General features: G+C 33.4%; 6 protein-coding genes across 12 annotated transcripts; 3 read left to right on the top strand and 3 right to left on the bottom strand.

Moving 5' to 3' along the window:
• Positions 1-2551: 2551 nt before the first annotated feature.
• LOC108451939 (transcription factor MYB114-like) lies at positions 2552-3653 on the top strand. The gene is made up of 2 exons (XM_017749656.2): positions 2552-2840; positions 2921-3653. Exons 1-2 carry the CDS (start codon positions 2708-2710, stop codon positions 3367-3369), a joined length of 582 nt encoding a protein of 193 aa, XP_017605145.1. The 5' UTR covers positions 2552-2707; the 3' UTR covers positions 3370-3653.
• A 3205-nt stretch (positions 3654-6858) lies between these two features.
• LOC108450506 (protein ELF4-LIKE 4) lies at positions 6859-8834 on the top strand. 2 transcript variants are annotated; one of them, XM_017748162.2, is made up of 2 exons: positions 6859-7361; positions 8228-8834. In XM_017748162.2, exon 2 carries the CDS (start codon positions 8258-8260, stop codon positions 8600-8602), a length of 345 nt encoding a protein of 114 aa, XP_017603651.1. In that variant the 5' UTR covers positions 6859-7361; positions 8228-8257; the 3' UTR covers positions 8603-8834. The 2 variants fall into 2 exon arrangements, with proteins under 2 accessions (XP_017603651.1, XP_017603652.1); XM_017748163.2 differs by lacking the exon at positions 6859-7361 and adding an exon at positions 7675-7955.
• Positions 8835-10960: 2126 nt separating this feature from the next.
• LOC108450184 (uncharacterized) lies at positions 10961-14887 on the bottom strand. Of its 2 annotated transcripts, XM_017747693.2 has the most exons (9): positions 14596-14886; positions 14430-14522; positions 14277-14332; positions 14010-14105; positions 13807-13884; positions 13140-13202; positions 12877-13050; positions 12183-12278; positions 10961-11372 (listed from the first exon to the last, which is right to left on the bottom strand). In XM_017747693.2, exons 1-9 carry the CDS (start codon positions 14774-14776, stop codon positions 11298-11300), a joined length of 912 nt encoding a protein of 303 aa, XP_017603182.1. In that variant the 5' UTR covers positions 14777-14886; the 3' UTR covers positions 10961-11297. The 2 variants fall into 2 exon arrangements, with proteins under 2 accessions (XP_017603182.1, XP_017603183.1); XM_017747694.2 differs by lacking the exon at positions 12183-12278 and having other exon boundaries at positions 14596-14887.
• A 1949-nt stretch (positions 14888-16836) lies between these two features.
• On the top strand, positions 16837-21073 carry LOC108453168 (developmentally-regulated G-protein 2). Of its 5 annotated transcripts, none has more exons than XM_053028155.1 (13): positions 16837-16966; positions 17455-17532; positions 17633-17700; positions 18103-18179; positions 18469-18649; positions 18944-19000; positions 19093-19167; positions 19390-19521; positions 19609-19779; positions 20126-20239; positions 20330-20500; positions 20659-20779; positions 20865-21073. In XM_053028155.1, the coding sequence occupies exons 2-12, from the start codon at positions 17463-17465 to the stop codon at positions 20752-20754; spliced, it is 1212 nt and encodes a 403-aa protein (XP_052884115.1). In that variant the 5' UTR covers positions 16837-16966; positions 17455-17462; the 3' UTR covers positions 20755-20779; positions 20865-21073. The 5 variants fall into 5 exon arrangements, with proteins under 5 accessions (XP_052884115.1, XP_017606604.1, XP_052884114.1 ...); XM_017751115.2 differs by having other exon boundaries at positions 19390-19509; XM_053028154.1 differs by having other exon boundaries at positions 20659-21073.
• Positions 21013-23015, bottom strand: LOC108453171 (GDSL esterase/lipase 2-like). The gene is made up of 5 exons (XM_017751119.2): positions 22570-23015; positions 22357-22478; positions 21943-22173; positions 21595-21853; positions 21013-21447 (listed from the first exon to the last, which is right to left on the bottom strand). Exons 1-5 carry the CDS (start codon positions 22814-22816, stop codon positions 21212-21214), a joined length of 1095 nt encoding a protein of 364 aa, XP_017606608.1. The 5' UTR covers positions 22817-23015; the 3' UTR covers positions 21013-21211.
• Positions 23016-24249: 1234 nt separating this feature from the next.
• Positions 24250-26053, bottom strand: LOC108453170 (GDSL esterase/lipase 1-like). Its single transcript, XM_017751118.2, has 5 exons — positions 25615-26053; positions 25397-25518; positions 25071-25301; positions 24726-24984; positions 24250-24571 (listed from the first exon to the last, which is right to left on the bottom strand). The coding sequence occupies exons 1-5, from the start codon at positions 25859-25861 to the stop codon at positions 24336-24338; spliced, it is 1095 nt and encodes a 364-aa protein (XP_017606607.1). The 5' UTR covers positions 25862-26053; the 3' UTR covers positions 24250-24335.
• Between the last annotated feature and the right edge of the window lie 1870 nt (positions 26054-27923).

A 27923-nucleotide genomic window follows, 5' to 3' on the forward strand; every position in this document is an offset into this window, starting at 1 on the left:
GTCAAACAAGTTTATAGTTGGAAGTTTATGCTTAATATAACATTTGGTATATGAATTCAACTTAATTTGGTAAGTTTTTTTTATTCAATTTGGTACTTTAATTTGATTTTTTTTAATTTGATGTCTAAATTTTGTTGGTACCTAAATTTGTCACATGTTAAACAATTTATTTTAATATACTAATCGTGCTAATTTTATAAGGTAGCAAAAATAATTAATGTATAATCAGCATTTTGTGAAATTGAGACCTTTGTGAAGACCAGGTCATGCTTTAAGCATGTGCCCTCTTGAATCATTTCTACCTTTAATTGTCAAAGTAATCTCAATCCCAATAAAAAAAAAGAGTAAAATTTGGACATATTGTTTAGAGAAACAAAGGAAACTCCAAATAAATATAATTGTTCTTGCCGTTAGATTCCATGTATTAGCCATATGTTGATCATACATCATTAATGATTTTTGTTCCCTCATAGAAACTAAAACAGTTAAAAAAATTATATAACATTTAACAAAATTAAATATCAAATTAGACAAGAAAAAAGAGCTTAAGTACCCAATTAGAAATAAATTGTCATGTACGGGTACCAAATTGGATCCAAAAAAAAGCCCAAGTGTCAAATTAGGAAAAAAATGTTAAATTTATGTACTAAATTAGACTTAAAAAAGCTTAAATGTCAAATTAAGAAAATGACCTTACCAAATCTTATATAAAACCTTTATTTTAGTATATGGTGTGAATAATAGAATTTTTAATTAATTTTTAGGAGTAATTTATATTTTAGGTCTTTTAAGTAAGTAATAATTTTAAAAATTAAAATAAAATTATATCAGTAGTTTTAATCATTAGTATCAAATTTTATATTGGTTACAAACTTTAAAATTTATTAATTTACAGTACAAAACTTCTATAATTAATAAATTAGTTCACTTTTGCTAATTTTATTAAGTAGTTCTTATGAAAATATTGACTTAAAGTGCTTAACTCGATATGAATCTATTTTGAAAATAAATAACATATTAAGACAAATTTATATTAAAAAACATTAACAAAATTAGTATAAATGATTTGATTTTTGTTAAGAATAAGATTAATGAAATTAAAGAATTTTGACTTGTAAAAAATTAATCTTAAATTCAATAGTCTAAAATGTTAATCAACAGTAAAAATAAATAAAGAAGTGAGAGACAACTCGTATAAGGGTAGAGAGTCGTTAGTAATGATGAGAGAGTGCTTAGAGTAGGTTTGGAAGACTGTCGATAGTTTTTGCTATACTTGGACTCGTCTTGAAGATAGATTGAGTTTGTACGGCGGAAGAGCTTGGAGCTAGGCGAGGGCCCTGTTAGAGTTTTTGCAGATATTATAGAATGTTGCAGCAGAAGTTTTTGGGTAAACTTTGATGTCATTTCTTGCCCATTCACATGTGATCTCCTGATTGATGTGTGGTTGAGAAAAATAAAAAATTTGATCTAAATCAAGTATTAAATTTAAAAATTATGGTTAATTGAAATCAATTGAATTTTATTTTATTTAATTTATAATTAATTTTATTTTTATGATATAAAAAACATTTCATATTTAAAGTAGCTCAGATAATTAAAATTCTAAATAAAAATGTTTTTTAAATATCACGTTATTTTTTATTTATTAGAAATTTATTATGTTTAAAAATATTTATGAGAAAGAATTTGAACCATAAAATAAAATTAATTTGATCTAATATTAAAAAAATCGACAATCAATGAGAATTATGATAGATTATTTGAAAATAAAAGAAATTCAACGAAGTGACACCTCGTACAAGCAAAGTAATAAATTTCTTTAAATAGTAATAAATTTTTTTCATGATTAACAACAAAAAGAAAAAAAGAAGAAGAAAAAGGAAAGAATAGTTTTAATTATAATAAAGAAGATAAAAAACACATGAAAGCAGAGAATGCTACAAATGGAATAAGATAAAAAGGAAATAAAGGTAGCTAAAGCAAGTCATAGTAGCAGCCAATCACAAAATTTGTTTATGCGGAGCACTCACTCTAATAATTAAGATGGGAGTATTCTTTTTCCCACTCTACCTTCATTAATTTGAAAAAGTAAATATAAAGACAAAATTAGGCTCCTAATCTTTTAGCACTTTTGATTATTAATTAACCAATAATTGCTATATTCACCACCTCCTTTATCTGGCTTTTACTTCTGTGTCCATAGTTTTTATCCTTTCGTCATTAAAATTTTCTCGTACAATTGCAGCACACATGCCTATTACTATTCTGTAGCCATCTAACTTACACTCAGTTTTTCACCCAAAGAGTCAAATGCCAATGCCATCTTGCCATTTAGTTTCTTTTCCCCTCTAAAATCAGTCACAGGCGCACTATGCGAGTATCCAGTAATATTGCAGCCTTTGCCGTAAATATGTGCAGCTTTCTACAAACTTTACAGCATTTTCATTACTCAATCATCACAGCCATCGCTGCGGTCCTTTTCATATTTGTCTTACATCCTTCATCTCTTGATGTCTGCATACATGCATACATGCATAAATACATATTTAAGAGGTAGTTGAGATTCTTCTCAAACACCAAGAAGGGTAGATAACACAGTGAACCCCGAACAAACACCGCCCTTTCCCTTTATGGTCCATATATAAGCATTAGTGGATCCAAAGGAATTTTATACATGCTCCCGTGAAAAAATCTGGGCCACTAAAGAATGGAGCAAAATTTGTCCCTTAAGAGATTCGACGTCAACAAGGGAGCATGGACAGCTGAAGAAGATAGAAAATTGGCTGAGGTTATTACAGTTCATGGTGCTAAAAGGTGGAAGACAATTCCATCCATAGCAGGTAAAAACATTCTGAGTGTCACTGTTTATAACCTACACGTCGGCTGAACTGAAGTCTATTTCCTATTTTGTTTATTGCAGGTTTAAATAGGTGTGGTAAAAGTTGCAGGCTGAGATGGATGAATTATCTTAGGCCTAACATCAAGAGAGGAAATATATCAGACCAAGAAGAGGACTTGATACTTAGGCTTCATAAACTCCTTGGGAACAGGTGGTCTTTGATTGCAGGAAGGTTACCAGGAAGAACAGATAATGAGATCAAGAACTACTGGAATTCTCATTTGAGCAAGAAAGTGAACCAGAAGGAGAAACACAGAGGAGCATCAGCTAGGCAAGGCTGCAAATTTGCTCAACAGAGATTGGTGGAGAATGCCAAAGAACAAGTGAGAGAAGAGAATACATCTACTGGATTTGGGGAGTCGAATATAAGCTTCGATGTGGATGACTTCTTTGATTTCTCCAATGTGGATACCCGGAACTTTGAGTGGGTGAACAGGTTTCTTGAAGTTGACGACGGTTTTAAGTTTTAACTGAAGCTTTATGGATGGAACCCCAAGAGCTTTCTGTTGTTTGTTTATCTTCTATCATCATGATTCATGAATTTGATGCAATCCATGTTAATATGTAAAACCTTGTTATCTTCCCTGAATTTGGCTACATACGTTTTTTGTGTCGGCTATATGCCCTAGTTGCCGACATAGTGAACTGTAGCACAGACTCTTGTTATTGGTGTCAATCAATTAGACCAACAAGTTGAACCCCTTACTATTGTTGTCTAATATAGCAAAGAGACTTTTGGAAAAATAAACAAAAAGGGAGTCTTCTTTCATCTCACAATAACATTCATATGGTAGCTAGCAAACAAAAGAACTTTGGTTCAGACCATTACCGATTCGATTTTATCAGTTAGTCTGCTGAGCCAATATGATGACCCATTGGCATTTGGTTCATTACATTCTCATGTAAAATCCGACCTCGAAAGCTGAACTGTAAGGTGGAGAGAGAACCTATTAGGGTATATATGTATAGGCCACTTTCGAGACATAAACAATACTCAATTTTCAAATATATGCATTTTCAAAAGCTAACTTGTAAAATGGAGAGAGTCTAATACAACATATAAACCACTCAAGTAACAGGGCATAAACTATACTGAACTTTTAAGGATGAAAAAGATTGTATTGTACAGGAAAATGGGCATCGATTCCTGTTGTTGTTCCAAGTTTTCCATATCCCCCCCCCCCTTTTCCCTTCCTTTCTGGGGGCAGATTTAGTGCAAGATAAGTACACACTAGATAACCTTAAAATGTCTGGAAAGCAGTCCTGCGGAGACTTAATCCATGCTTTAGTGGATAGGATTGGCTTTTTTCCCATCCCCATCTATTCCAAACTCCCTTTTACATCGCCTTTTCCCTTTGTCTCTTTGTTAGGACTATTTTGATGCCCTGCAAATTTAGATCCTTTCAACGACTACTCAACAACAGCAGCAAAAACACTGCCAAAAGGCGAAAAGCTACCACGGTGAACTTACGAGCAAGATGATAATTTCATTCATGAAAGATTTCATCTAGGACAAGGGGTGATATCTGACACACACACACACACACGTGTTTTTCATCATCTTAAATTGTTTTGGAGCTGAATTTCAGTAGTACGGATTTTTATCATTTAGCTATACTCTCCCATGCTGGAAGTTTGATATATTGATAGTGAAGGTGCTGCATATCTGATCCTTGTCAAGTTTCATGATTTACGATTGCTTCAATTTAGTTTCAAACTATGCATCCCCTCGTGAAATTTTCTTCTTATGTCTCCTTCTCCATCTATTGCACATACGACGGCAATGAGTTCCTTTTGATTTTGAGAGCCAATCTGAACAAGAGAATAAGCCGCGTTATTAGCACCCCTATGTGTCCAATAGAAGGACAACTGCTGACACTACTCCTTTAGCATCAAACTATCATTAACCAACATACTTAGCTTAGACACATCATCCAAAGGACATGTCATAGCATTCACAACCACTTGATAATTCGATTCAATCATAACATTCTCTACACGTAATAACTTTAGCCACGAAAGAGCCTCCCAAATAGCAAACGCCTTAGCTAAACAATAATTTAAAAGCGCTTTTTAAAAGCCAGAAAGACACCTGATCACATGACCTCAACTATCTCGGATAATGGAAGCAAACCCCACTATACCATCATGTTCTTAACTGCAAGCATCGACATTAAACTTTAATAGGCTCGTGGGAGTTTTTGAAAATGACAAAGATTGTTGTACAGAATAATGGGCCATCTATTCCCGTTGTTTAAACTTTTCCATATTCACCCTTTTCCCATCTTTTATAGGGGTGGATTTAGTGCAAGATGAGTAGATACTAGATAGCCTGCAAAGCAGCCCTGCGGCTGCGGAGGCTTAGCCCGTGCTTTAGTGGAAAGATTGGCTTTTAGTCCCATCCCCATCTATTCCAAACTACTATAAGCCCGTTTTCATCACCTTTTCCCTTTGTCTCTTTTTTTTTGTGTTATTTTAATGCCCCTGCAAATTTAGATTCTTTCAACGAAACTCAACACAAAAACACTGTCAAAAGACAAAAGCTACCAGGGTCAACCTTACCAGCAAGATAATAATTTCATTCATGGAAGATATCTGCTAGGACAAACACACACGTGTTTTTCATCATCTAAAATTGTTTTGGAGCTGAATTTTAGTAGTACGGGTATTAATCATTTAGCTACACTCTCCCTCTCCCACGCTGGTTTGATATTCTTAGTGGGACTGCTGAATATCTCATCCTTGTCAAGTTTCATGATTTACGATCACTTCAATTTAGTTTCAAACTATGCATTCCCCCTGTGAAAGTTTTCATCTTATGTCACCTTCCCCGTCTATTGCACATACGGCAGCAATGGGTTCCATTTGAATCCAAGTGCAGAAAACTGAAAAGCACTTCTTCTTTTTTCTTTTTTTTTTTTTTAATATTTACTTTTACACAATTACACATAATCAACCCAACACGACACTATTAAAGAGGAAATGGCTTCTTTAACGTAGGAGGAAAACGGGGATCAAGCGAAAAAAAAATAACGAGAGGCTAAATTAAAGGATATGAAACAGTGAAGGCCGCATGTCGGCCCATTAGTCTGTAGTTAGCTTATTATAAAATTGATACTCGGTTTTCGCATCAGATATTCATGGGCCATGTATTGGGCCTGAGATTTGATGGCTTAGCCCAGACCTTTTAATACGCTAAAACTTTTTTTTAGTATTGATATTTTAAATAGCCAAAAAAATCATTTTGGGCTCAACCAATCCAATACAAGCATCAAAATCCCCAGCCCCCTTAAAAATAATACAAGGAAATACACATACATGCTAACATATTTGTGTAATATGAATTGAATTATGTGTTTTTTTTAAAAAATTTCAATAAAAGTTAATCAATACAGTATATAAATAAAATTAAATTACAATCAATACAGTAATAAAAATTAAATTTTATTACACTAAGTGAAAAAAGTTTTTACGCTAAACATATTTGCCTTTAAATTATATTTAATAATAAATTTAAATGAAGTGGTAACCAACTTATGTCTTAATATCTATTGAATACGTATTTAATAATTAAATTTATAAATATTTTATTCAATAATAATATAAAAATATAAAAAGATAAAAGTGATATCATAATAATTTTAATTTTAATTATAAAAATAATATTTTATAATTTCATAATTAATAACTTAATTAAAATAATATCACCTCAAATCTAAACCAAAATAAATTTAAAAATAATCTACCAAACCAAACTTAGAACTATAATAAATCTGGATTAAAAATTCAGAGAAAATTAGGGAAAAAGACATCAACTTAAAATTTCAAAAATCTTTACTGATTGGGATTTATTTATTTAGTTCAAAATGTACAACATTTTTATGAGATTGTTTTAGTAATTATTGCATTGTAAATGTTATTCTACCTGGCAAACTAAAAATATAGTAAAGGACAGCAGCAGCCAGCAGGCGAAGTAAACGAGGAGAGGACAAATAAAACCAGATTTTTTTTTTCAAAAAAAGAAAAAAAGAAAAAAGAAAGAAGAAAGAGGTAATAGGGAAAAACTCTGCCTAACTGGTCTTTAAAAGTCTAGAGAAAGAGACAAAACATAGAGAGAAGAGAGAGCAACCAACATTACAACAACGTTAATAGAGAGATAGAGAGAGAGAAAGAGCATATCAATCAAATTCATCAAATCTTTCATTCTTATATTCTCTTTCTTTCTTGGTTTCATGTTTTCAGGGCCTTTGTGTTGAATCTAATCCAATCTCTGCTATCTTTCTCAGCCATCTCTCCACAAGCAATAAGAAGAAGATTCCATCCCAATCTTTTCTTAAAGACTACCCATATCTTCTTCTTCTTTTTTGTCAGAAGAAAAAATATACCAAAATCCCATATTTTGCTGAAGAAGAGATTCCAATTCTGCTGGTTTTTACCCCTCGACATGTCTTGTTGTTTCAAGGTAAATATGGAAAATGCATATCAACCCAGATTTTGGTATTCTTTGTTTATGTTGTTTTAAACTTTTTAATGGTACTTAAATTTTTTTTTCCTTTATTATGTTGATATATAATTATACACTTACCTGCCTTTTAAGGTGACTTCTTTTTTTGAGGGAAATGGGCATCTCTTTATAACTCTATATTTGGAGCAACAGCCGAAGAAATTGCTCCCTAGTTCCTTACAGTCTCTTCCCTTTTTTACACCAAAGATTTGTTTCTCTTTCCTTTTTTTTTTTTTTAATGATGTGTTTTTAGATTAGGGGTATGATTTTGTTGGGGTCTCTCAAAATAAGAACTTGGGTAAAAAAGTTGATTTTTTTGGGCAAAGGAGTGATTTTCCTTTTAAACAACAAAACAAAACAAAACAGAACAGAACCCTTTTTTTTTTGTTTTGTTTTTTGTGATTAATACATTGCCTCACATGCGCGCGCACACACACTCTCTGAATCTCTGCTTGGTTGCTAAGAAAGGTGGAGAAAAGCAAAAGGAAAATCCTTTTGCAGACATTTTATCCAAAGCCAAGCTGTTAAAACTCTTTGACTTATCTTCCTTTGGTGAGATGTTCTCCCTCCCATTAGTCCCAATTAGAAAGTTAAGGTCTTAAAACTGTAGTTTTATCTTTCTTTTGCATTCATTTTCTTCAGCAACCAAATAGAGAGACTATATATTCCTTGCCTTTCCATGTTGCATTTTAATTTATTTTTAACCTATAGTAATTGTCTGTATTAGAGTATTAGATTAACAATAACGAGTGCCATCATAACTATTTATCCTTTTCTTTGCCTTAATTTGGATGTGCATTATTATTGTTGTTGTTTTCATGCAGGATTGATTGAAGTGAGAAGCAACTGTTGGAATGGAAGGTGATATATGTTCGGGTTTTGGTAATGGAGGTCAAGTGGATGGCAAGGTTTTGCAAACATTTCAAAAGAGTTTTGTTCAAGTTCAAGACATCCTAGACCAAAACAGGCTGCTAATCAACGAGATTAACCAAAACCATGAGTCAAAGATTCCTGATAACTTGAGTCGGAATGTGGGGTTAATTAAAGAGTTGAATAACAATATTAGAAGAGTAGCTGATCTCTATGCTGACCTCTCCAGCTCTTTCACCAGGTCGATGGAAGCTTCGTCCGAAGGTGATTCCGCCGGGATGTACGAACCTGATGGAAAAGCTAGTCAGAAGAGAATTAGATCTGGGTAAAAATTTGATCAAACTGAAACTTTTGGCATAAATTATGTTCCCTTTCGCTGTGGAATAAAGGGAGGGGGTGTTTTGATATTTTAGTCAAGCGAAAAAAAAGAGGAAGTATTCTGTTTTAACTCTTTCAATGCGAGTATGAAATGTGTTTTGAGAGCTTGAAGCTTCATCATAATAATGTATCACTATGCTGCCTTGTGGAAATCAAGCATTATCTTTGTTTAACATCTGCAAATCATGGCCTGGAATCCCCCCTCTTTTTATTAATAAATGAGTATAGGGTTATCTTATCTGTACTTGGTCTGCATCTTTAATTGTTTGTTTAATGAGGCAAGTCTGTGAGTGCTTTAACTGTCATTAAATAAAACAGTTTTGGAGCATTTTCCGGTTTCCAATGATCTCTTTATGTTCATTTGTTAAGAGAGTTTTGATAGGAACTACCAACAACCACACTTTATTCTTTTCCCATGTAGTAAAGGGTTGGTATATACTGTTTTCTTACAACCCATCTTTTTGTAGCTTCTTTTTAAGTTTAGAAGCTCTTGTGTTCTTCATAAGTAATCTTATCTAACATCTATGTCGAGACAATGAATAATATTCGAGGATAAATTCTCTCAGTTGTGTCGCTGTGGGAAACTGAGAAAATACTAGCAATATATATATTCTGCAGTCATATTTGGTAATTATGCATGCCTTTTTGGGGTTGAAGATGCTGTGGGACAAACTGAAGAAAGCAGCTTTTGCTTCGAGTTTATTTCAATTTATTTTGATTGAAACAACACCATAAGCTTAAACCTCAAGTTGGGGATGATGACTTTCTTTTATAAACCTCTCCAAAAAAAGATGAACTTAAAGGAAAATTAAGTGCTAATAATTGAGAAGTTTCTTAAGAGAAAGCACAGATGCTTATAGAAAGAGAAAAAGATATAATGTAACAAAACAAATGAGATTTATCAGATAGGCTTTGATTTTTTGGGGTTTTCTTGTACAATCAATCATGGCAAATATGAAATCTCGTTTGTTTTCTTGCATCTTCAATGGCTCATAAACTAAAGGCAGGTTGTATGGTTTAATTATAGTTTTTGGTGACAGCTAGGACAAAAGCAGACACAAACTGTCTGAAACATGTGCTTGGAATAGATAAATCCAATACTATATACTACTTAATCAATTTAGCCTCTTCATATCATAACAATAATGTCTAAAGCCTTTTTGGTGATATTTAGAAAAAGGAATTAATTTTAGATAGTGGATCACAGATATGTTAAACTATGCCATAGCTTTATTCCTGAACCATAAATTACTACATCTGGGGCAATATTTAAATGAAAAAAAATTAGGCTGATTAGCACTATCTGGGTCATCAGCCTGGTATTCCATTTGGGTACTTATTCTCAAAATTTTCTGATTAATCTTGACCTTATCAATCATTGCCTCAACGTGAATCATGTCCTGAGGCCAAGTTATTGATTTGGAGTTTTGCTAGTGAGTTATACAAGGATTGAATTTGGAATGATTAAAATGAAAAGGATGCATTGGATTCATCATTCATGTGATTGCTTTTAAGAGTGCCATCAAACGGGAGCAGTAAGTTTTTGTGGACTTTAAAGTATGGGGTCACCTCCTAACCTAATCAAATGTGATCAACTGAATAAATTATATTCCAAAGATAACATAATTTTCTTTTCTTTCTGCAATGTGAAAAAAAAACCAAAGAATCTAAAGGGCTTTTGAAAAGGATAGATGGGGGGAGAGATGGAAAATATTATTATTTTAAGAATGAGGTTTAAGTTTAAGTGCTGGCCATGCTTTTTTATATTTATTCATGAGTTTGAGTTAAATTTATTATCAAAAATAAAAAAAATGTTTCACAAATATAATTGGAGTGATGAATTTTATAGTATCTATTGGGTCTGGACAAGTCAAGTCAACTCTGCACATGAAGTGGAGGAATCAGACAATAAAGAATGTAAGATTGTGTCCGTACTCCAATGTATGCTTTCTATGTTTATGTTCTCTTCCATTTTTTAATTTTAATCTACTAATTGATTTATTGCACTAAAAAGAAGAGATCATGTTTGTTAAATGTTGGCATTATATTCTTGAATTTTAATAATTTATGCAGATCAGTTTTTGTATTTTTATTATATTTAAAGCAATCTTAACGTTTAGATCTACCCAAAATCATGTCCATTGCTGCCCCAACATCTTGCCTACAATTTTCCCCCCCAACAAATTAAGCACCAAAATGCTGTGATCCCATGGCTTTGTTAATCATGCAACAACTCCTCACACATGCACTATTTCTACTATTTCATCATTCCACGACTATTCTGTGAATAATTTCTATAAACAAGTAAATTAAAATAAAACCCACTGAAACTTAAGATTTCTAATTGAAAAATCTCATACAGAATGTCAATAAAAGAAGTGAACTTTCATTTAAATCTTAAAATAGAAGTAATATCTATATAGCATGATGTTGAACATGAACCTGTCCTGAAATTCAACATAGCTGTTGCAGTTGAAATCTTTCAGTTTGCCCAGAAGAACTTTATAGAAACATTTTCAGTTCAGATGCAGGCAAACATATTTTAATATGACCAAATAATTTAACGCATGATGGGAGAAAAAGAAACAAATGGGTGCACTTTTGTCATTGTGTGTTTGCTTGGATATGGTGCCACTGTCATGGCAGCTACTGCTCTGTTTTTCCTATCAATCTAGTCAGACACTCTTTCCAATCTGAAACTTTCTCTCCTCCATTGACAACCTATGGTTCACACAAACAAAGTTGTAGTAGATATCAATAACTTGAATGGAAAGGAATATAAGACAAATGGCAAACAGAAAATAAATAAAAAAAGAAAAGGTGGTTTTGAATTGAAATGTTTTTGTGTAAACAATTACGTATTGTTCTATTTCTTTTCTTACATTGCCTTTTGAACGGTTCCACTTCACTTTGTACAGACACTCTCTGTTCCCATGTCACTTCAGACATCATGTTGTTGATGACTATATTTATTCCAAGGAGTAAATCTTTTTGCTTATTTTGTTTTTAAGCGACTTTTAACTAAACAGTCTGTGTTACCTTCATCTTTTCTTAAACAAAGTTTGCATCCCAGCATGTGTCGGGCACATATATGGATACGGGTATGAGAGTATGATCTAAATGTAAGGAATAAGTTGTTAATATCCGTTCAGACACGTGGACCTATATCCTGTACATGCATTTGAAAAGAGCAGCTTGCCGAAGAATGTCAAAAGATAAATTTGACACCACTAAAGTTGTTAATATCCGTTCAGACACGTGGACCTATATCCTGTACATGCATTTGAAAAGAGCAGCTTGCCGAAGAATGTCAAAAGATAAATTTGACACCACTAATCGGTACAGGATACCAAGATAACTCAAACTAGTCTTATCTTTTAATCCAGGAATAAAAGAATGAAAAATGGCAGAGTGGCCTTGAACTTTTGACTAGAAAGTTGCAGTAGGATGAATTATTCAGTGAATAATTAGATATTGTAGGGGTTCTTTTTCTTTTTCCACTTATAGATGCAGACGTGATTATTCACAGACCTCAAATGTGAACCTTGCTTGTGGAACTACTTTAAGTGCTTCCACACATACAGAGGCAGCATCCTCCATGCTGAGGCTTCCACTTGCTGAACAGCCCTGTTAATGGTGGCGTTAGTAGGAACTGTTAGTAACTGTTACAATGAATATGGTTGTTTCTCGTGTTCTCAAATTCAACAAACATATCTTTTCTGGTTTCTAGAAGTCAAAGAATCAAGAACCAAGCTTCATTGAGTGATTGGAAAGAGCATCTGAGAAACCTTTAAAGTTTCTCTTTTGTTGATGCTAAGCAATAATATATGAATCCAGATACTATAATATCGACCTTGAATTGTCTCAATTTCTAGAGTTCCATAAGCATTGTCTTAAGTTTCTCAGGATTGCCCTCTTCCAGGAACAAGCCAAAAAGAAAATAGGCTGAGTTACTAAAATAGGCTGTGCTAAACCCCTTAATAACATAGTACTTTTCTTTCCTTTTTTTTTCTTACAAATATGTTAAAATTATTAATTAAAAATAATTTTTTTTTAAATACCAATTACAAATATTTAATGGTTATATTTAAATATTTAAAATATAGTTTATGTATTCTAATTAAGCCCTTTTCCACGTTAAAAGTCTGGCCAAACTAACCCTAAAGTGGATTACCTTAGTGTAAGTAGCATTGTTTGGTCTATTTAAAAGACTAAAATGACGTACCTCTTCAAAACTGAAACCTTGAGTTCCTCCAGGAGTTTTTTGCAACATTCCTGCTCTAACTATGGTGTATGGAATTCCTGAAGCCATCAGTACTGATTCATCTTTCTCAGCTAACTTTCTTTGATTGTTTTTCATAATAGCCTGAATACCACTGCTTGCTCTATAAACAAACAACTGCAACCTTTGTAAACCACAATCATGTATAATCACTGTCCAAAGCCTTTCGCTTACACGCAACATCAGGGAAGAGGGAGAGAGAGTACCTGAGACAAGAGAACTATATGTTCAACACCTTTAAAGCTCTCAATACTTGATAAAAAACCTTCCTGCAAGACGAGATAAATAAAATTTTCAAAATCTTTATTGCAACCAGAGCAAAAGTAGCAATGCTAAAGCAATAAAAGACTTTGCAATAAGTTGTTTTCACTATCTTAGGAAAATGATAATCCTTTATTTGTTTAGATTTCTTTACAGTTTTCCGACAAATATCAGGCTGGAGTCTTGCCAAGCATGTATAATCTGCAAGCCTTCACACAACCATGTTGATTCTCTAGTTATCCTTCACGTTTTTCTGATCCAAGTAACTATGTGTAAATGCAGCATTTAGCATGCTACTAGAGAGGATGGAGAAACTGGCCATTATAGAAGTTTGGATGGAGATAAAATGAATGCTGAATTTTATTGAAGAAATTGCATGCTTAAATACAGAAAAGTTCAACGACATTAAAGAATCCCACTCCTCGGAAATAGCTAGTTGAAGCTAGGATGGCATTACTCCTAAAAACCAGCAACTAATTCAAATAATAACAAAAAGATCAGATTTCAAAAATCAAAAGCCCAACAGTAGAAACTGTTAAGACTATAGCATCCATTCATCAAGATGCTGATTTAGTAGAAATCTAGAACAAGACAGGTCAGAGATTCACATACATTTGGGCATATGATTGCACGAACTCCACGAAGAGCTTTCTTTACAAATACCTTGTTACTTGTATCTCCAGATATTGACTGCAAACACAGCAGAACAAAATATAACATGTATAAGAATAAAGAATCATTTAAATAAGCCGATGACGTGAATCATATATAAATGCCTTTCTAAACGCTACTTCATTGAAAGAACATGAACTCACTTCAACATAAGTTCCAAAAGCTTCATTAGCTGAGCGTTTATCCTTCACTAATGCCTTTACTCTAGTTCGTTTAATAATCAATGACAATATCATCATCTGCATTCATAAATAAACAGTTACAATAAGCTCAATTTGCTTTAACCAGTAGAGAGTTTAAGAGACTATAAGGGAAAAAAAAGTCCAGGCTTAGCACTATCGGTTCATGCTCAGTCAGGAGGCATTCCACAGACTTGGCCATTATCTACGATCATCAGTAAGATAACTTGCCTGTCCAATTTCACTATCCCCATCTGTTACTAAAACTGCATCCCTGACTTCATCTTCTGAAAACTCAAAAAGATTAATAGTTCATCAATGGTTCATCCTCTCCAAGAACTATAAGCATACTGATATATCTTTCCAGTTTCCATAACAAATAACCTGGATAGTCCTCCTCCTCCTGATCTTCCACGATCGGTCCATCTTTTGGTAGTAGTTCAGGTGCCCCATACCATTTTCTTAACTTAGGACCCCCTGAAATCAATGCAGAACTCTAAATGAAACAATATTGTAAAAATTAATTTGGAAAGAAGGGCAGTAGGAGAACCTTCAATATAATCGAGAATTTGATCCACGAATCCAATTTTCTTCTTGGTGGAGCAACGGATAAGAGCTCGCTTCTCGATGTTTATGAGGAAAGAAGAATTCAAGGTTCTCAATGGATTCTGGGAAGTGAAAACTAGACAAGTTTGGCAATGGAGAGTTGAAGAAGACAGAGTACCCGCCATTTTCCTTATCGTTTCCTTTGATTTTTTCTTTTCTCTTTTCTTTCCTCGACCAATCGTTGCATGGGTAAGCGATAACTCTCTATTTCCATAGCTGAAATTCCTTGTATATCCCTGGTAAAGTCAAATTTTTATCAGAACCATTGGATTCTCAAATTCGAGATCCCTGCCGTCCAATCTTTCTATAAATAAAATCATAACCTGCTTCAATTTTTCTAGGTTTTTTTATATTCGATTCTCTGGTCTTCTAGGTTGATCCACTGTGTGGTAAATTGGCCACCTAGATCAGCAAAAATGGAAGATCAAAGCTTTTTAAATTCAGCTCATGTTTTATAACAGGAGTTAATCCTTAAGGAATTTCCCCCGTATTTAGTTTCATGCATGAGTAGATATTGCTGTAATTGGAATTTTGATTTCATGTACCTGCATTCTCTCCTTGTTAGCATCGTGTATTACTCTTCCCTTGCCCAGTAATGATGGGTTAAGCGGATCTCAGTGATGCTTATATTAAAAGATGGGAGTTTTGTTAGTCTCTCTGAACTGTTGATTCTAGTTCTTGGAGTTCGGGAACTCCTAAATTTCCATATTTCCTTTTATCTGGCTTTGCAATTGCATGTAAATCTGTTGTTGAAGTTTTCAATTGGAAATGGTTTCTGTATTTTTCTTGAATGATCTGTTTATATTGTGCTATGGATTTAAAAAAAAAAAAAAAAAAAGAGAAGAAAAACTTATCCAATTTACCTTTATTAAAGTTAGCTTTGCAAATTGTCCATGAAGCATGAAGTTTAGAGGATGGATATTAAATCACAAGGACCAGTTTCTTTTATTATTTTTATTATTTTCTTAAAGGAATGTTCGATTTCATTCTCGCATAAACAAGTAATAAAATTAAATGGGGGAAACAATTGATTCTTCCTGGAGGATATGAAATCCCACCATGTAAACATCATACTTGAGATTTTGGGAAATTAGGGGAAAAAATTGGGACTTTTTGAGTAACATAGTGTGATGGGATCCCAGGGTTCGCAACCCAATCAGCTGCTCTCTATTAACATTCACCACTCCAGGAGACAATATCCATTTCCACAGCATAACATTTCCAATAATTACAAAAACTAGGGTTAAGAGGAGAAATAAGATTTTCAGCAATGAAAGCTCCAAGGCATACCGCCAAGGCTTCCGCTGAAGAAGCATAAAGTCTATAGCACTTCTATATTAGATTTCATCCAGCCATTGTAATCTCTCATAACAGCAGCAGTACCAACCATTCGATTTTCACATGAGGCATCACAGTTAATTTTAAACACATTTGGCTTAGATTTCATCCAGCCATTTCGAGAGGCAGAAAATGCAAGCAACCTCGTTTCCACTAAGGTTAAGACCTCCTAAAAAGCTTTGGCAAAAGGACAAAAGAAGAGAATATATTCCATTGACTCAATTTTGGATTAAGATCGACATTTAAATAAAATTTCAAGAGTTGGGTTAAGATTATAACACGTTATCCATAATAAATTTTTAATTTGGGAAGAACTGTTGATTTTCCATAATGCTTTCCTCCAATCCCAGTAAGGCCTATGATAGTCACTTGCAGAGAAGTTTACACCTTACACAGTATAGCTGATTGTATAATTGGACGGTAAAAGTCTACTACAAGGCAAAATGTATTTTGTCTTTTTTACTTTAAAAATGAGTAAATTAGTCATTATATATTAGATTAAAAAAAGTAAAATGTGCCACATATAATTGTTTGATTGACCCAAGTTTTTAACAGTAAAAATAAATGAAATTTTTTAACAAAAAAATCTGTTTGCTTTTTTAATTTAACGTATAAAAATTAATTTGCACAGTTTTTTGAATAAAGTAAAACTTTTAAAATAAGGACATCATGGTATTATTACCATAATTGGACTGAATTTTTTAAACCGCTGGCTTAAGTGTTCAGCGAGTTAAACCCACATAATCACTACTGGGCTTGATACTTGCTAACTGGAGAAAACTATTTTGGCCCAAAAAGCAAGTGTACTTTTCTTTAATACCAGAATTGGGCTTTCAAAGTGAAGTCCATCAATTTTCATCTTTTTCATACTTCAAAGCCCTACTATTTGTCTGCTCCCACTTGATATTCTTCTTCCTTTTCTTTTTTCTCTCTTTCTTCCCCTTTCAGCTATTGAGATCGCGTTTCACTCAGTTCTGGTGAGTCATTCATTCGGCAAATTTTCTCTCTTTTTGTTTCCATCAGTTCTGTATGGCTCATAAACTTACTTTCACATGCTTCAGAAAGTTGTAAATTTTCTTTTGCACTACTATTTCGATGTTTCTAATACCAACTTGCTTTTAATCGGGTATAATCAGCAATCAGCTTCTTTTCCTCTCATAATCTTTGGTTCACTGATTGAGATATCGGGAGAAAAGAAGATAAGGGAACTGAATTACTTCCAACATTCTATTGTTTCTCTCTCTTTTCCCTTCATTTTCTCATTATCCAAACAGTGTACTTCTGTTTTTGTTCCAAATTGTTCTTTTTTTGTCTCGTGGTGTAATCGGGTTCTTGTCAAAGTTTGCTTTTCTTTAATGTGTACTGGTTTTGGATGATTGTTAGAATTTAGCCTTTTTACAGATATCCTGTCTATACAAATCTATAATCACACTTTTGGGAGCTAAATCTGTGCCATTGAAATCAGGAAAAAAGATGGGGATTATTGAGAGGATTAAAGAAATCGAAGCCGAGATGGCTCGAACCCAGAAAAATAAGGCCACAGGTATATGATTGTATCTCCTTAAATGCATATTTTATAATTATTGATCCTATGCAAAAAACTGAATCTGTTAACTATTATTTTATTTTTACTGAATACACAGAGTACCATCTTGGTCAGCTCAAAGCAAAGATTGCTAAGCTAAGGACACAATTACTCGAGCCACCGAAAGTAGGAATATTTCTTATGTAACATGAATGGATTCTAAAATTTGTTGTTTTTATATGCATATGATCTATACGTATTTGGATTTTCTCCAATTTCTTATTTGCTACATTTTAATGTGCCTGCAAATGGTGTTACAATCAATCTTTATGTCTTTTTAATATTTCCCAAGTCTTGAATGGCCTATCAGTTTCCTATTATTTTAATTATTTTACAAAGTTGTTCTTTTTTTCTTGCTTGGGTGGCTAGATATATGATATGATATATTGTAAGTGATCTAAATGATAATGTTGCTCATGGCCTGGCTGGTAACCTATTATAATTGCAGTAGTTTTTCTGTGCACTTGTCATGCAATATCCTTTCTCCTTTTCTTTTTCCTTAAAGCTGCCTTTTGAATCTATGGTCAGGGTTCTAGTGGAGGTGGAGACGGTTTTGAAGTTACAAAATTTGGTCATGGACGTGTTGCACTAATAGGATTTCCGAGGTACCTTTATCATTTGAATGCTTTTCCTTATTTTTTTGGATTAAGTTATTAAGAAATATTAGCAACACATGTATTTGCAAACGTAGAAAGCACAGTACCTTCTTTCTGCCGTCCTTCTCTAGCCTACATGCTCCATCTACTTGCACAACTGTGTAGGAAAATATATCCCATGCTTTCAGTACAAACATCCATTTGTAAGAGAATATACTTACAGACATGCATTTATGCTCTATGTGGACATTTGTTTTTTGAAAAGGGAGCTAACTATTGCCTTGTAATGCAACTGCAGTGTGGGGAAATCTACCCTTTTGACTATGTTAACTGGAACTCATTCAGAAGCTGCATCTTATGAGTTTACAACACTTACATGCATTCCTGGTATCATACATTACAATGATACTAAGATTCAACTGCTCGATCTTCCTGGAATTATTGAAGGTGCTTCTGAAGGCAAAGGACGTGGGAGGCAGGTAAAATTTTGCAGCTTCTTGTTTTTCCTGGTGATATGTATTGTCATCTGTGGGTATGGAACCTATTGTAAGCCAAATGAGGTAATTGGTAAAATTGTTGCCGAATGTTGTTTGCTTAAAAAGGGCAGTGAACCCATGCATTCAGAGTTCATACTAAGCAAAATGATAAGATCATATTATGTCTTTCGTTTGCTCTCTGTTCATATCTATGATTTGTTCTCTCCAATCTTCTGCTTAGTTTGGTTGAGTAGTTTCTTGGAATCAAGATTTTTCACGAGCCTGCTCATTTCTCAGGTTATTGCTGTTGCCAAGTCATCGGATCTTGTGCTTATGGTTCTGGATGCCTCTAAAGTAAGTATCTATATCATAAGAGCAGTTTTCTGAATTCAAGACTTTTATGAGTTTTGTTCTCATGTGTCTGTGTATTCTACTATAAATCCCAGAGTGAGGGTCATCGCCAAATATTAACAAAGGAACTGGAAGCTGTGGGATTGCGTTTAAACAAGAGACCGCCTCAAGTAAGTACATCAGTAACCATTGTATATGTCGTATCATTATTACTGCATTAGGTGCATTTCTGTGTTTAAAAATATTGCATTGCTGTTTGCCTCAAGAAAAAATGAATAATTTGCACATTACGAACTGTATAACAGTAACTCGTTCAAGTTATATGAAAATTCTAGTAAATTAATTTTTAATTCTGTATTACTGCTGTCTGCTTCATTTTGGGTTTCTTGCAGATATATTTCAAAAAGAAGAAAACTGGAGGCATCTCTTTCAACAGTACATTACCTTTAACTCATGTGGATGAAAAACTCTGTTATCAAATCCTACATGAATACAAAATTCACAATGCAGAGGTCTGCAGTCTTGTAATGTTTTAAACTTCAGATTTGATTTATTCATTCTTTCAAATGGTGTTTCCTTACTTGGAGGTATTCCTGATGAATTCTTTTCAGGTTCTATTTCGTGAGGATGCAACAGTGGATGATCTTATAGATGTCATCGAAGGAAACCGCAAATACATCAAATGTGTATATGTTTACAACAAGATAGATGTCATTGGTATTGATGATGTGGATAAGTTAGCCCGGCAGCCTAATTCTGTTGTAATCAGCTGCAACCTGAAGGCATGTTCTTCTAACTTATTTTAAATATTAAGGGCTTTTGGCAATAATAAATACATCGAAGCAAAGTTAAGGAGTCTGCTAATAGTTTTAAAATGATAGTATCTTCAGTGATATGAGCAGAAGACAATGACTTTTTGATATGATATGATGCTTGCTTTGATTTCCTTCCTCTTGCTTTTATGAAGTTCATTGTCCATTCCATGTTAAAAGGACACTATAATGCTGTCTACGACACATCAAGAACACAATACAAGGCGGAATTAGTTGCAGATTAATTATTGTTTATTAGTTCCATATTTGGTGCATTTGACAAAAATGTTGACCTATATGCCTGTCGCTTGTGCAGCTGAACTTAGATAGACTACTTTCAAAGATGTGGGAAGAGATGGGCCTTGTGAGAGTATATACAAAGCCACAAGGCCAGCAACCTGATTTCAGTGATCCTGTGGTTCTATCTGCTGTATGTCACATATGTTCTTGAAATTTCATTTACCTATAATAGTCTAATACTTTAAATTAATGCTGGAGGTTTGCCTGACTGATGAGATAGGATAGGGGTGGCTGTTCGGTGGAAGATTTCTGCAATCACATTCATAGGAGTTTGATAAAGGATGTGAAATATGTTCTGGTCTGGGGCTCAAGTGCAAGGCATTATCCTCAACACTGTGGCCTTGGCCATTCCTTGCAGGATGAAGATGTTGTTCAGATTGTCAAGAAAAAGGTATTAGAAACTGTAAACTCGTGTTCATACTAATATAATGCTGTCTGAACGGCTTCATAATAATTCCAACAATTTAAGAACTTGCTTGGCTGTGGGCATGCACCAGTGTATTTTTAATGTAAAACAAAATTGAACGATATGAATACGGATTTTTCCAGGAAAAAGAGGAAGGAGGGAGAGGCCGCTTCAAATCACATACGACAGGTCCTGCACGAATATCCGATAGAGAGAAAAAGGCTCCATTGAAGACCTAACCATGACAAAAGATGTCGGCAGGAAGTAAGAGTTGCCCTTTTTTGTTGTATAAGTAATATTATCAACTAGTATTGTCTGGCTGATTTATTCTGTTTCCCATTTCTTCCAGCTTCCCTCATTTTTCACTTCTTAATTATATTGCCATTAAGTAGCTGTATTTTAGTACGTACTTGGATGCAAATTTTGGTCATTTACACTATAAACCAGTATTCTGAAAGAAAAAACATGGGCAGTCTTCAAAGACAAGAAGGCCTAGATTGTATACCAAGGAGATTTGTCTTGTCTTATAAATCTTATGAAATCTCTGTTAAGAAACAAGTAGCTAAATTTCGCATTTTGGCACTCTTTCTAAGGCTTTATTTAGGTAAACAACAAACAAGTAATCATGCTAAGGCTTTATTTAGGTAAACAACAAACAAGTAATCTTGTTGAGATGATATTGGATCAAATCAAATATCATACTTCAAACAATGCTTTCAGATTGTAAGGTCCCGTGATATTGGGTGTTCCACTCCACATGAGCTGGGCAATCTGCTTGTTTGCCTTTTCAGTAAGATGGTCAGAGTCGAAGAACAAATAGTCATTAGGGTCTGAACATAATTCATATTTTGTCACACCCCTCCTCCCCCCACAGCTAAACATTCCTCTGTATGGGCCGCTTCCACAACATGCCATATTTGCCTCCTTAAAACCTTGAAAAGAAAATTCTCATCTACGTTAGAATATGCTTCATTTTACCTTGTATCAATATTTGAGATTTTGTAAGATTCTATTTCTTTTCTCTTTTGATGGTTATCTAAATTCTATCAAGCACCGTAATAAAATAGCTTGATGCATACCATATTTTTCGGGATTGTTCCTTCTTTTACTATAAGAAATATTCAAATAATGCATTGAATATTTAACTTGTACTAGTTTGGTCTCCAACTCTTCCAGGGCTTTAGGCAGAGCTGCATCGTGCAGTTTTGCTATTTCATTAACTTGTTCAAAGCAGGAACCTGTTGTATTTCCAGGTGCGAGTGCTTTCATGGATGGGACACATCCCAATGACCCCATGTTTAGAAACCCAAATTTCCTTCCTCCTTTCTTATATATTTCCTGGAACATCATCAGAATCAAATATACAGTGAGTTGGTCCATGAATCTTAGCTTCCATAACAGGGAAGGATGAACCATATGCAACTTACTTCGATAGTCTCAGTTAGATTGCCCATCACCATTGCAACATATTCTTGTTTGGAGGAGGACTGAAATACGGTGGAGTTTGAGGTTAAAAATGATATGTAATCATTGCCTCCAATGTTAATTAAGTAAACGGCTTTGGAGAATATGACCGTGGCTTCTGCATCACCTAGTTCCTTTCTCATCAGCTTTACCACTTTCTTGAAATAACCTAACTGAGTTTTCAAATCTATCACCTGGAATGAATTAAACCCGCAACTTGTAAAAGATAAAAGAAATCAATGTCGAACAAGAACCTCACAAAGTGAAATAGAACAAGTTTGAGGACATTTTAGCCTGTATTAAGCTGATTTATTGTTTAAGCATTAGCAAATAGTCAGACTGAGTGCCAAAGTAAAGACTAAGATCAGGAGCCATACAAATCCTTGATAAGTTTCGGACAAAGCACCAGCTCCAGCTGAAGCAAAGTTGACCCCATAAGTAAATTCATGATTACCAGGTTGGAGATATGGTGGAATGAGTGGTAAATTTGCAAACTGAGCTGCAACATAAATTAACTAGAACACTAAGACCACACTCATAATTTCAGTAAAAAAAAAAAAAAAAAAAGAGGGGATATATTTGTGTCATACCAATGAAGTCAGCAATTATACGACCATCAGAAAACCTCCCTGTAGGGTATTTGAAGAAAGTTTCACCATATGGATAATAATTTGCCTTAATAAGTGTATCTATGTAGTTATTGTTTCCAGGATCATACAGCGAATCCCCAAAGACAAACAAGGCGGTATGGTATTTTTGCGGACTACGGCTGCATACGAGGTTGACAGAAGTTGCAGTGAAAATAAAGAAACACCACAACAACACTAAACGTGCCATTTTATGTCATAATAATTATAGCTTGCATGGTATTTATATAGTTGCCTGCTGCCAATGAAGGGAGATTCAGTCCTATCCATGAGATGCAAGAAATTTCCCTGTTACTTCGCCAGATTATGACTTCAACTTGCAAGAAAGAAAAGAAGGAAAAAGGGTGGGGGCGAATGAAATTTTGAAGGGACGAATGGCAGCTTATTTACTTTTCAACTCAACTATTAAACATTGATAAGATTGAAAGGATTTGGTTCCTTTATTTCGTGGCAAATTCAACGGATGAAAAGATTTCTGTGGCTGTTGTAGGTCAATATTCGACTAAGTATATCTTATTAAGGCCTTTATATTTATGCACTTAATTCAATAAATAACGATATCATCTCATTGACTAGTAAGCTTATGAATAAAAATTGATCATTTTATTTAATTATAATTATATATTTTCTCTCCTCGTTATCACAGTCAAAATTTCAATTATTTCCAAATTTGAGAATTAAAATATTTGAAATTTAAGATTTTAAAATAATTCAAATTTATTGTTTTGATAATTCAAATTTAGATTTGGATTTAAACTAATTCTAAGCCTTTATTTTTTTTAAAAAAAAATAATTATGTAGGAGGATTTTGAACATTGTTGTTTGAATCGAAGACCAACTATGCTATCGGTATGGAGAAAAGCATTAAACCAGTTGACCCGAGAATCGATGCGAACTGGTTGATTGGGCGATAGAACCGATTGAACCATTTTTTTTAAAATATATTATTTTTTAATGATTTATTTAATAGATCCGAAAGTTACTGTCGAATTGATCGTACCAACCAAACCAATCAAACCAATTGGACTAGCAAACCGATATCTAATTAGTTCAACCACCGGTTGCACTAGGCATAAGTTTACTTAGGTGTAAATTAAAAATCAAGGATTTAAAATTAAAATTGTAGAAATTATGATATAAATGAAATTTTTGAATATTTATACCATATTAAATTAAATGCATGAAGTTTTGTCATTATTCTCAGAACTGGATCGAATTGATCAGTTAGACTGATTGGATCAGGAATCGGTCAAGGCATCAGTTCGAAATAAGGGGTTAAATTGGTTGACTCATAAATCAATCGAATCGGCCAAATCGACAGTCGAACTAGTTTGATCTTTTCTTAATATTTTTTTATTTTTATTAATTTATTTCATTGAACCGATTGAACTAATCGAATCAATTGAACCGAAAATTCATAGTCTAACCAATTTGCCTACTGGTCCAATTCACAAAACCTTGAGCTTCATTGATGGTATATTATAAATAAAATTAATTATATATTGTTTGACGTCCGAAGAAAGTGTGAAAGAAGAGAGAAAAAAAAAAAAAGAAATCCAGATTAAAATTTGCCTAAATCATAGTTTGCAAGGAGATAAGGCTGTTGGAATATGTACAAGAAGATTTTAGCTTTAGGCACTCTTTTTCTATGGCTTTATTCATTTGTACTAAATAATTATGTAAAGATGATGTTGGATGAAATCAAATGATTATGGTTGAAACAATGCTTTTAGATTGTAAGGCCCCGTAATATTAGGTGGTCCACTCCACATCAGCTGAGCAATCTGTCTGTTGGCCTTTTCAGAAACATGGCTCGAGTCAAAGTAAAAATATTGAGTGGGGTCTGAACATAATTCGTATTCTGTCACACCCCTCCTCCCCCCACAGCTCGAAATTCCTCTGTAAGGACCGCTTCCACAACATGCTTTATTTACCTCCTTGAAACCTTGTAAAACAAAATCAGTACAAACATCTACATTAGAATATGCTTCATTTTCCCTTTATTACTTGACATTGGGGTTGTGTCGCTTTTTCATAAACATCATTGATGCTTCAATGTCAAAATCATGAAACTTCAATTTAAATAGCTGGATGCATACCAAATCTTCTGGGATTTTTCGTCAGTTCACTAAGATAAATATTCAAATGATGCATTGAGTATTTGAATTGTACTAGTTTGATCTCCATCTCTTCCAGGGCTTTAGTGAAAGCTGCGTTGTGTAGTTTGGCTAGTTCATTTGCTTGTTCAAAGCAGGAACCTGTTGTATTTCCAGGTACAAGTGCTTTCAGTAATGGGATACATCCCATTGACCCAAAGTTTCGAAACCCGAATTTCCTTCCTCCTTCCTTATGTATTTCCTGGAACATCATCAGAATCAAATATACAGTGGGTTCATGAATCTTAGCTTCCATAACCGGGAAGGCTTGAACTATGGGCAACTTACTTTGATAGTCTCAGTTAGATTGCCAATCACCATTCCAACATATTGTTGTTTGGAGAAGTACTGAAAGACGGTGGAGTTTGTGGTGAAAGGTAATACGTAATCATTGCTTCCAACGTTAATTAAGTAAACAGCTTTGGAGAGGAAGGCCATGGCTTCCGCATCACCTAGTTCCTGTCTCAACTGCTTTGCCACCTTCTTGAAATAACTTAGCTGGGTTTTCAAATCTATCACCTGGATTGAATTAAAGATGGAAGAAATCAATGTCGAACAACATCCTCTGAAATTGAAATACAACTTATTGTTAGCCAAACTGCCAGAGCCCTTACGAATCCTTGATTAGTTTCAGACAAAGCACCAGCTCCAGCTGAAGCAAAGTTGACCCCAGCAGTAAATTCATGATTCCCAGGTTGAAGATATGGTGGAATTAGTGGTAAATTTGCATACTCGGCTGCAACATAAATTAACCACAACACTAAGACCACACTCATAATTTCAGTAAAAAGGAAAAAGGAATACAAAAAATTGAGATATATTTGTGTCATACCAATGAAGTCTGAAGTTAAACGACCATCAGAAAACCTCCCAGTGGGGTATTTGAAGAAGGTTTCACCATATGGATAATAATTTGCCCGAGCAGTCGTGTCGATGTAGTTATTATTTCCAGGATCATACACTGAATCCCCAAAGATAAACAAGGCGATATGATCTTTTTGCAGACTACGGCTGCATACAATGTTGACAGAAATTGCAGTAAAGAGAAAGAAACACAAGAACAACCTCAAACTAGCCATTTTTATGTTCTATTCTTTGCAGGTTGCATGACATTTATATAGCCGCCTGCTTCAGTCCTGTGAGATGCTAGAAATTCCTCACCGGATTAAGGCGTGGCTTTCAAGAAAAGAAAAGAAGAAAGAGTTGCAAATTGAAATTTCAAAGCGACCAATGACACATTTCAACTATATAACAGTGATAAGATTGAAAGGATTGTGATAGGACGAAAATTTTGGTGGCTTCATTTGGATATGTATCCATTGACTAAATATAACCATTATCTTTCTACTTCCTTCACTTTTCAATTCAACAACTATTTTGTATTTCACTAACTTTTCAATTTTTATCAACATTGAGGAATATGTTTAACCAATGAAGTTTATTGGCAACTGGGCTATTTTCTTCTCTAAATTATATTGTTAACCAATCTTTTATGAAATAATTACTTAATTATTCATTTTTTTCATTTTATTGATTGGTTAACAGGAAGATGATGTCATAGATTTTAAAATTAATGGTTAACGGAAAGATGATGTCATAGATTTTAAAATTAATGGTTAACGGGAAGATAATGTCATAGATTACATAATAATAAATTTATCCCTCAATTGTGTTAATTAAGCCTTATTTTTTAAAAATTAGCCTTCAACATTTACACATCACCTTAATTTATCCGATTTTTACACAAAAAATAATTTGATTCACAATTTGTAAATTAACATAAAAAATATATTTTTAAAATATTTATTTATTATTAAACTAGATAATCCCAACTATGTTGTTTTTCATATACCTCAATTGGTTGACAACTTAATATCTCGATCACTATTTTCTTTTTCTTTTTTATTAGTTTGATAAAACAAATCAAAACTTAAAAAAAATTTGAAGATGTTAGATTTAAAATTGGATTGACTAAAAATGGGGCTTAAAATTTGGAGCATAAGTTAATGAGATGTGAGCGAAGTTGATCTACTTGAAAATAAACTTCCCAAACTCAGTCTTTCATTTATAAGTTTAAAACAACAAACGTATTAAGCAACATGAATAGCTTAGTAAGTATTTAAAAAAATTCATATCTTACCTATATCTTTAATTAAATAAATATATAAACACAATTAATAAACTATACAGATTTAACTTAAAATAAAACTTATAAACACGACATGATCACATTTTCACTTATCATTTTTACTTACCTCATAGTAGACATGAATGAATAAGATGGATACACGGAATACAACACGAGATTCACGAAGCACAAAAGTGCTAGTAAGATGGGCACTGGAGTGCTAGACACACGAGCACTGAAGTGTAATTAACATAGGCATCGAAATGCAAGAAAACACAGGAGCACTTAAATATTCGTATAACATGTCAACTATATTCAACAAGTTCAAATCTCGTCTACATAAACAATTCATTAACACGAATTTCACGTATACCATTCATAATATTATTGTTGCACAAATTTTCATATTTTCATAACATTTTACCACACTTAAAAATTAATATACTGTTATATCATAATTTCACAACCTCTTTCACTCTAGTTTCCTTAGTTCATTACTTCACTTATTTTCTTTTCCATTTTAATCATGTATGAATATAATCGTTCATGTATATAATTTATATACCATTTCATGTGATTAACATAATTAAACATTACATATTTTACACTTTAGTCAGTAGGTATCATTAGGGATCAAGTAGAATTCTTTAGTGCTTGTCCCTTGACTTAAATATGCTTCTTCTGCAGCTCTCTTTTTTTTAGAATAATATAGAAAAAAAATTAATTACTGAAAGAAATTGCCATGATTTTGGGTGACAATGATACATTTATTCTATCAGAATCAAACATGACAGCATCGTAAACCCAAATCTGTAGCAGAACATGCTGAATTGAGGTTCTCATGCACAATCCAAGGATTAAATAGAAAATTTCCCACAATTTCCTCGCGCGTATTAGCTTTTCCTTTTTCTTTTATATATTTTTAAAATATAAATATTAAACATAAATAAATAACAAATATAACTATAACTAAAATATCATTTTTATACTTTAAAAACAAATATAACTATTTG

Source organism: Gossypium arboreum, chromosome 5, assembly GCF_025698485.1.
Source record: "Gossypium arboreum isolate Shixiya-1 chromosome 5, ASM2569848v2, whole genome shotgun sequence".
Taxonomy (NCBI): Eukaryota; Viridiplantae; Streptophyta; class Magnoliopsida; order Malvales; family Malvaceae; genus Gossypium; species Gossypium arboreum.